We start from the raw sequence: 9,466 nt of genomic DNA, 5'->3' as shown, positions 1-9,466 counted from the left end.
TTTTAGCATAGTTTACAACTTCATCAATCTTCTCTATTCTTTATTTCATAGAGTTCAGCTTGGTCTCTGAGAGACTCGCGTGTAAAAAATAAAATTAAAATATAGATAAAATATACAAGCTGTATATAAAATATACAAGCTGTAAATCATTAAAAAAGAACTTAAAACATTTGTACTTTTTGCAATTTTTTTTAATTTTAGCATAGTTTACAACTTCATCAATTTTTTCGGTGTTTTTATTTTATAAAGTAATCTTATCTTTTGAGAACTTTTGAGAGAACAATTCTATAAAATAAAATAATACGAAGATTGGTGAAGTTGTAAATTATTCTGAAATTAAAAATTTAAAATTTGCAAGATTAATTTGTTTTTTTAAGAACTTTATGTACTACTTTATAAAAAATTCCTGTTAAATATTACATCATAGAAAAGTACCTTCCACGAAATCTGAACCGTTTATTATTGCTGATTGATAGGTACCGTGTAATAGTGCAGCGAAACTGAAATCACGGTACCTATATAATCGATTAGAATGATTAGATCTCACGGATATCAAAGAGCACGCGCGATAAGGGAATCTGGGTTGCGATCACGCAAAGCAAAAGCGCACTTCTTGCACGATAACCTTACGATTTATGTACGGCCGGTCGTGAGTCGAGTCAATATCCTTCGCCGAGGAATTCCGCCGAGGAAGCGAGGATTTAATCGTCGCGATATATTTGCTCGAAAAAAAAAAATGCCTTTGTTCGCTAAAATATCATTTCCGACGCGGGTATATTTTCCTCGCGAGATAAAATCAAAATTGTCAATCCGACGTCTCCGAACCACGCCTGGGAAATGCCGACGCGATGAACGCGCGAATTGATTAGCATCACTTAAGACTCGCGGTTGTGTAATTTAGACGTAAGTCGGGACTGTACGGCGAGTGCGTTAAATGTAGACATTCGCTCAGGAGGAAGCTAGGCGAGATCCGAGTATGAATCGCGTACGAATGTGCACCGAACCGAGTGCATGCGAGCAAGGCACATGCACTTGCGGGACACGGATGCATCGTTGGATGCGTATTACAGTTAATCTTATTGCGCGTACATAACGGATTGAATCAAAAATATCAAGTAATAGCCGCGCGATGCTCGCTCGAATTCTCGGCTTCCTTCTTAGCAATTATTTTAAGCGATTATTTTCTAACTTATTCTTGCCGACCTGTTCCACATTTTATTATATCTGAGAAAGGTAATGTATATATTAAAAATATTAATATTTTAACTGGATATTGACTGTTGTTCGGCTATTTCAGCATTAGGATTATCCATAAATAATCAGTAAATATTTTTATATAACCTTTTAGAAATTAAAACAATGTGTGTAAAAAAAATTAATAAAATATTCCCAGATGCAATTACATTTCCCTTTTTCGAAAATATTTAGGTATAATTTAGATCGACTGACGATTTCATTCTCAATATCTTTTGTGTGTTGACTTTAAAATTTAAAAAAATACCGAAAAAATGCTTTGTGCAATCCACAAAGCATGTTTTCTGAATCTTATACACGAAGTTTCGTGTATTCCAATATAATTCTTACACATAAAACGTAAGAGAATATAAAAACATGGCACTCAATAATCGATTCGATAGTTTGACGTACATAGTCTTAAAAAATGAAGAAACTCAATACCGACCTACGAAATTCAAGAATTTTTAAATCAACACTTTTTAAGAAACTCGATATCAACGAGCATTCCGCCTACTGATATATATATATATATACACACAAAGTATCTCGGAATTACAATCTCCTCTAATTACGTTGAAGTTCTTTCAACGATGTCTAACAAGCTCTTCCTTAAGCAAAAATTTATTTGAGAGCGATACGTTATCATTCCTCAAAATATTCAACATATTAAACATCCTTATAACTTAAACTAATTCAAGTTAAAATTCTAAACTTGATATTAATCTCGCAGTCATTTCTGCCAACAAATGTTGGCTAATTAACACTATGATCGAACTCTTGACACTCTTTAGCATTTCGTGACGAAAGAATCTACAGTATTTAAAGTGTTATGTGAGTCACCGGTACAAGTGTCAAACAAGCGAGGTAACAGGTGTATCCGGTGAAAAGGCATTCGGTTATCTGGCCGCGTGTGCACATAGTTTATTTAAGCTTTCGCAGAGACGATCCAATTCGGTGTGGTATTCGTCATCGTGGATTCGAATCCGACGACGAAGAAGCGAAGAGCAAGCGGCCGATGTGAGAGCACGTTGCGCCGCGACGACGGCGCCGCGGCTGACGTGCCGATCCGCGCGCACGACCAGCACATCGCGGCGAGAGTACATCCGCGTAGGTGTAAAGGCGAATCAGCCCGGCGTTAAATTCGCGATGACGAATCGTCGCGGCGCGGGGACGAGATAGCGCGCGGCGTGAGTGAGGGGTAACGAAAAAGAAGAAAAAAAAAAGAGAAATCGCGAAGGCAGGAGGAAAGACAGACGGAGACAGATAACGGTAATCTCAAAGCGCGCGGCCGGCAGGTACGTCGTCGCGGCGCGGCGACGCGAGCTGCAAGGCCGTCGGCGAGTGACCTTAATGAGTAATCGGCCCGACCGGGAAATTACTACTACTCGTCGTGTATTACGCGTGCAGCCGCGTATTCGCGCGCGCGATCGGTCAGCCGACCGCGAGAGATCGAACTCGCGCTGTCAAACGCGCGCGGAGGCGCCCTGGCCCCCGTCCGATCACGACTCGCGGCAGCGAGAGGAAGGACGAACGTCAAGACGGCGACGATGACAGCCGTCGCGGGGCCTCGTGGGCGACGTCCCGGACGGCGGATCACCCGCGCGAAATCGCGGACTTGCCCCGCGAGCGAGCGCGCGCGCGCGCGCGCGCGATCGTCGTCCAGCGGACGGTCCACGGCACGCGCGCCGACGGCGCGGCGGGTCGACGTGCGGCCGCGGTCGCGGGTCGCATCGACGGACGTGTCGCGATGACGGCGACGACGACCCGTCGCGGGGGGCGCGACGCGCCCACCGCAACCCTGGGCGTCCGCGGCGCGACGCGATCGTGGCGAGCAAGGGGCGCGACGCGCCGACAAATACCTCGTTTCTCGACGAGCTCCGAAATCTCCTCCCTGTTGTCGGCCATCTTAGCACCAGTCACCGTTCCACAATGCACACTGGGTAAAAACAAACCAGCGCCGCCGTCGCCGCCCGTCGCCGCCGCTCCGCTCGACGGCGGCGCTCCGGTACACGCCGCGCCAGCGACACCTGCCCGCGCGCAGCCGGAGGCATCTGTCAGTTCGGCTGCTCCCCGTGCAGGACCGTGTCTACTCCTATTCGACGACACGTGCCGTTTTTACCGCGTGGCCGTGCATCGTGTCGCGTGTCGATCGACGACAACGTTGTCGTTGTCCTAACGCGCGTCGCCTGGCTGTCGACTCCGATATCCTTCGCCCGGTCTCTCATTGATATTCCAAGCTTTTAAGTTCGGTTTTTCCACCGCCTCCATTTGCATTTTACAATACACGCTCGTGCATTGTATTTCGTCGCGATCCAACCTAACTCTTTTGTCGTGTCTCTCATTCGTATTCTTTGACCCGTCTTATGTTATTTTTCTGGTTGTTAGTATAATATCCGTATGTCTATATATACCAGTTGTCAGTTGAGTTTCGAAGGACGCGTTTGGGATGACACAGAATTTCACTTTTTTTTTTTGTAGAGAACCTCAATTTTGGTTGATAAATAAACAAATATTCACAACAATTGTGTCTGTTTATTCCGTCGGTATCAAGGAATTATTTCCTCAGTAAATTTGACGAACTTGATAATACTACAATAAAATTCTTTAAAAAATCAAAATGTTTATATGGAAATGTAAAAATATGCTCGATCAATTATATTTTTTATCTATTTTTAGTTCATTTTAATAAATATATCTCATTGTTAGCTGTTGCTTGAAATGCATAATTTGATTGTTGCGAAATAGCAATTTAAACATCCGTGTTATTACGTAGCAGTCAAGTGTTATCACTTCCTTCGAAATATGTTCAATGTTGAAGTCATTATTCCCGAAACATTATCAAGTATGATTTGCGTCATACAGTTTTTTCCTGTCAGACACGCATGTACATACGTTTTTTTCGCTCGGTTTTCGTCGCAATTCCAATATTTAAATTTATAAAATATGCGCATTTTTTTTTTCGCAAAATTCCCAAATGTCGCGAGGGCACGTCGGAAACAGCTGCCAAGCTCCCCTCTCCTTTAATCCTCACTGATTTTCTTCCGCGCAAGTACACGTTCGGGCATGACACACTTTCCCAACGCAGCCGCTCCTGGTACACGTCGTCAGCGCTAATATAATTCCGTTAGGCAGTCGAGACGCGGCAGTCTTCGTGTGTTTTTACGCAGGTTCGGTTCGGTTGAGCTTGTCCTTACGGCCCAGAAAAAAATGAGTGATCGCACCGTAGTGATAGTGTCCGCTGTTAGGACACCCATAGGTAATGAGCGAGGGAGGATAACGTGGAGCTGGCTAGTTAAAGTCCCGTGTCTAGCGATTTTGCAATGTTAAATTATCGGAGTCTAAACAATTGATTTGAAATTTGAATTTGAATGAGTCAGTGAAGTAAATTCCGAAGATATTTTTTTACGCACAATGTTCCCGTAAACGAGAATAGAAATTTTGTGCCCTCTTCTGGGCGTTCAGTCAGGTTATATTTTTTGTGAATATAGTATAGAATATAGAAATACGATTTTATATACATAAAAGCCTATAATAATTGTGGAACAAATCTTGTAAAAATATAAGGTATCAATAACAAAAATTATGCTAAAAATAAAATATAAAAAAATGCTATAAATATAAAATATTTTATAAAAATATATAACAAGATGCTATAAACATAAAATATTATTTTATATTATTTATTATATTATCTTATATTACTTGTAATAATTAAATTTGCTATTCTACAAATGTAGGGTCGTTTTGCGGATCCTTATCTTCATTGAAAGCATCAGAGCTGGGAAGTATCGTTATTAAGGAAAGTCTGGCAAGAGCTGGACTGAAAGGATCAGATGTTTCTGAAGTTATTATGGGACAGGTACTTATATATATAATTCTAGATGAAATAAATATTTTTATATTTTCAAGTGCAATTATATCTAAATACGTATGGAGCATTTCAATTATCTTTTTTTTTTTCCAGGTACTCACTGCAACTGAAGGTCAAAATCCTGCAAGACAAGCAGCAATACGTGCTGGCATACCTATTCATGTACCTGCTTATCAAACAAATATGCTGTGCGGTTCTGGTTTAAAGTAAGTTTTTCTCTCTGGTCTATGATTTATTTCCAGAATATATACATACAAACTTAATGTACACATATATTATGTATACATATATTTCCATAAATATATATGTATATATGCATATATATATATATATATAAAATTACAAACAAGTTCACCTTGAATATTTAATACATGTTTGACAGGTCCGTAATGTCTAGTTACTGCGCTATAAAGTCAGGGGAAAGCGAGATAATTGTGGCCGGTGGTCAGGAAAATATGAGCAGAGCACCGCATGCCTTTTATCTCAGGACTGGTGTGAAATTTGGAAATTGCAATTCAATTGATACACTATTGGACGACGGTCTAACAGATGCCTTCAATAATATCCACATGGGAGTGACAGGTAAGACAAAAATATTACAAATATTACAATTCTTACGTCAGAAAAATTCAAACTTAATGCGATTTTTTCTTTTGTTATCATTTCCGTCACTGGTAGCCGAGAATGTTGCTAAAAAGTACGATGTAAGCAGACAGGAACAGGATCATTACGCGAGCAGATCTCAACTGAAGGCAGAGATTGCTATCGACGCTGGACATTTTGACAAGGAAATTGTTCCAGTAATCGTCACAAGCAAAAAGGAATCTGTCACTGTATATAAAGATGAATATCCGAAATTCGGAACGACCGTGGAGAAACTTGCAAAGTTAAAACCAGCATTTGAATCGGTAAATTTAACTTTGTGAAACTAATTTTCTGTATAGCTTCATATGCAACTGTGGGTGTAGAATATAGCACATTTGAAATTTATCACACTTTACTTTAATCATACTGTATTTTAATTATTGTATTTTTTTTAAAGAATGGTACAGTTACTGCCGGCAATGCATCCGGTATAAACGATGGTGCGGCTGCCGTGGTGCTCATGTCCGAAGAAACTGCTGCAAATAGAGGGATCGCGCCGTTAGCCAGTATTGTTGCATTTGCACAGGTCGGAGTTGAACCCAAAATTATGGGCATTGGACCTATCGATGCTGTTAAATTAGTCGTTAGTACATCACGTTTATTTATTTATTTTTTATCACTTTTTATCCCAAACGCGACGTTAAATCATGTGACTGGGAATGTACGCTTATTTCAGTTGAAGAAAGCGAACTGGACAAAAGAAGAAGTGGATATTTACGAGCTAAATGAGGCCTTCGCCTCTCAAGCGATCGTGTGTATTAAAGAACTCGAATTAGATCCCGAGAAAGTTAATGTAAACGGCGGTGCTATCGCCTTAGGTCATCCTGTTGGCGCGTCAGGTATGTAATAATAATGCCTCGAACTTTCTTCAAGAGAATTCAAGAGAAATTTTGTGGCAAAATTTATGACAAAATCTTGCATTCGTTTCAGGCACAAGAATATTGGTCACTCTGTTACATATTTTGGAAAGGACAGGAAAGAAAAAGGGTGTCGCGACTTTGTGCATAGGAGGGGGAATGGGCATCGCCATTGCTGTTGAAAAGAAATAACGAATGTCTTCTCTATTTATATATATATCTTATATCAAATATGTTATATTTTTATTAAAGCGTTTCTCGCTAAAAATGGCCTTCCTCTTATGTTATACAGTTATACTGAATAAAGGGATATTTATTACTATGTTGTATACATTACCCATGCATTTAATCGTGTGACGATATTTTATATTATCCAATCCGTTTTTAAAAATGATACAATTTGAGTATTTTTATAATATACCTATATTTCATAATAATTTCATATAAAAATATCGAACTATCGATTATATAAAAAATTACAATGCTGAGCAATCAAAAGTGATGTTTTAAAGCGTAAACATCATTTAAGAAAAATAAAAATCTTAGGCTATACAATAAAATCAATCACACGTGAGCAAATACTTTAATTATTATTCGTAAGGTAAATAATTAAGAAAATATAAATTAACTTTTTACGAGTCGCATTTATCTTCTCTAGTCTCGGCTTTCGTTGTATTCCTATCCTGTAAAATTTGTTCTACAGCCGCACGGCCCTCCTGTTGTCTCTGCTGAGCGCGTTTCGTTTTGAAAGTGCGTTTCATGTCGGCCGTATTCCTTGAAGGCCGGCTTAGTCGCTTTAACTGTTGTTTGATAGCTGGTATAATCCGTATCTTAAATTATAATACGCCTAGATTAGATAAAAATGTAAAATGTAAGTATAAAAAAAATGAGTCTATTTTATTAGAGATTGCGACATTAATGTTAAAATAAAATGTACGACACACATTATACTTAAAAATATCACAAGCTAAACATCTAAAATTTTTCTAATGTAAAATTTGTAATTGTCTCTTCGTTTACGAAGAAACGATGTAACGTAATTGACATTTTCATTCCTACATTACATGGCTGATACACTAAGCGGTATAGCAGGATAATATCCGCGATATAACTTTCCATCCTTGTCAAAACAAGGGATGGGTTCCTCTAACGATCTCTGTGTTACCAAACTGATATTCGGTATACACAGCTTCGCGTGTTTCTTTATTATGTGGCCCCATATGGAGTCCACGTTGACCGTCGAATCTTTCAAGCAAAAGTAAGACCCCCAAAGCTTCGAATTTAGAACCTTCTCGTCCGGATGAGTCAGGGCATGATGAAGCATGCCCTCTGACATTTGTTCCTCGACCACGGCCAGCGTATCGAAACGTGCCAGTGCATTTGGTACGTAGATGTCTTGTATGAGATTATCACCGATATACAAGCACCGCTGATTAGTCTTTCCCGTTATACGAGCTAGAAATTCTGACAGATCATTCCAGTTTCCCTGACTGTACATTTCACCCCGTCTCAAGCCCTGAGTCACGATATCGGTCTCGTTGTTGTTCACAACGTCGAAGAACGGACGATTGAAAATGAAAAAACCCGGCTTCTTCGCGTAGCACACCACAACGTCGAAGAGCGACCGCCAGTCCTCGCCGAGGGCGTAACTCGCGGTGAAACTCGCAAAGTCCGCATTCGAGCCGGTGAGAAGGAAGGTCGCGGATCTTTTCTTCACCTCCTTCAACCACGAGATCGTGGTGGAGCAGCATTTCCGCAAATACTTGTCCGGATTTCTCTTCACGTGGCCGAAGATCCCTCTGTCCGACTGGAAGTGCTCTCGGGAGAACATGTGCATCAGTCCGGCCAGCAGGTCGGGCCAGATGTTGTATCTGTCCAAGGGCGATCCGCGCTCTTCGTCGAGGGCGTCCACGGCCCGCGCGAACGCGACGCTCGTCATGATGTCGAAGTAGTCCAACAGGCTCCTCACTTTCAAGGACAGAGGACCGTTCCAGGTTGAGATCAAGTCGCGGCAGAAGGTGTCCGTGACGTCCCATCTCTGCCCGGGATACGCCTGCCTTATCTGATCCACGTTCAACAGACGCGTGCCGTGGCACGCTCGGCGGATCACGCCGTCCGGGCTCACCCGGAGCACGTTGCCCCTCTCGAGGTCCAGCAGCAGCCCCTTCTGCATGAAGTCCAGGTCGTCGTCCGACAGCGGCCTCAGCAGAGCCCCGCTGTATCCCCGTTTGTCGACCAGGAACTCGGCCAGCATCTCGTACTCCATGCACACCAGATTCGTGACGTTGAAACGCAGCAGGGTGTTATCCAGGTCGAAGCCGACGCAGTCGTAATCCGTGAATCTGAACGCGTCCATGTCGCTCCTCGGACCACCGCTAGACGCTGTGGAATCGTTGTATCGGCCGTTAGAAACCGCGCGCGCGGTCGTGTCGACGGGTATCTCTACCTTATTGGTTACTCGCTTGCGTAAAGCGGAATGTCTGCGCGCACACAACCTGACAGTACGACGATAGAGACCCAGGTCTCTAATCATATCTGATTATCGGCTCACGAATGCGGCGGCACGCGCGTACGTGGCATGATGTAACCCGAATAATTTGGAGTAATCCGACAGCTCTGCGTAAACACGAAGCGGCACGTGAGCCCGGCCACCATGCGGCAGAGACGTTTCGAAATCAGACTGAGCAACCCTGAGATACGAAACACCCAGAGGTACCCTAGATACCCTCCCTAAACATCATCGGCGATACCTTGGAGACGCCTCGAGCCATTCGCGGGTAGCGAGAGAGACCGGTTTTCTAAGCGCGAGGCGTGACATAACCTAAACTCCAGGGGTGAGGAGATCCGGATAACTATG

General features: G+C 42.2%; 4 protein-coding genes across 4 annotated transcripts in view; 1 reads left to right on the top strand and 3 right to left on the bottom strand.

The window, feature by feature from the left end:
- Window positions 1-3,169, bottom strand: part of LOC105447875 (ensconsin) — a 164,506-nt gene extending 161,337 nt beyond the window's left edge. Inside the window, exon 1 of the mRNA XM_011686132.1 lies at window positions 3,096-3,169. Within this exon, the coding sequence (XP_011684434.1) occupies window positions 3,096-3,141 (46 nt within the window). The 5' untranslated portion in view covers window positions 3,142-3,169. The remainder of the gene's footprint in view (window positions 1-3,095) is intronic.
- Window positions 3,170-3,366: 197 nt separating this feature from the next.
- On the top strand, window positions 3,367-6,931 carry LOC105447871 (acetyl-CoA acetyltransferase, cytosolic). The gene is made up of 8 exons (XM_011686127.1): window positions 3,367-4,492; window positions 4,974-5,095; window positions 5,201-5,313; window positions 5,490-5,689; window positions 5,786-6,015; window positions 6,150-6,335; window positions 6,429-6,591; window positions 6,683-6,931. The coding sequence occupies exons 1-8, from the start codon at window positions 4,444-4,446 to the stop codon at window positions 6,799-6,801; spliced, it is 1,182 nt and encodes a 393-aa protein (XP_011684429.1). The 5' UTR covers window positions 3,367-4,443; the 3' UTR covers window positions 6,802-6,931.
- The window catches only part of LOC105447873 (U7 snRNA-associated Sm-like protein LSm10), a 3,282-nt gene continuing 642 nt past the window's right edge, over window positions 6,827-9,466 (bottom strand). Inside the window, exon 3 of the mRNA XM_011686129.1 lies at window positions 6,827-7,439. Coding sequence (XP_011684431.1) covers window positions 7,242-7,439 — 198 coding nt within the window. The 3' untranslated portion in view covers window positions 6,827-7,241. The remainder of the gene's footprint in view (window positions 7,440-9,466) is intronic.
- LOC105447872 (5'-nucleotidase domain-containing protein 1-like) lies at window positions 7,554-9,272 on the bottom strand. Its single transcript, XM_011686128.1, has one exon. It carries the CDS (start codon window positions 9,140-9,142, stop codon window positions 7,670-7,672), a length of 1,473 nt encoding a protein of 490 aa, XP_011684430.1. The 5' UTR covers window positions 9,143-9,272; the 3' UTR covers window positions 7,554-7,669.

The sequence above is a fragment of the Wasmannia auropunctata genome, unplaced genomic scaffold (assembly GCF_000956235.1).
Source record: "Wasmannia auropunctata unplaced genomic scaffold, wasmannia.A_1.0 LD336090.1, whole genome shotgun sequence".
NCBI lineage: Eukaryota > Metazoa > Arthropoda > Insecta > Hymenoptera > Formicidae > Wasmannia > Wasmannia auropunctata.
This window is presented reverse-complemented; position numbering and strand designations above follow the sequence as displayed.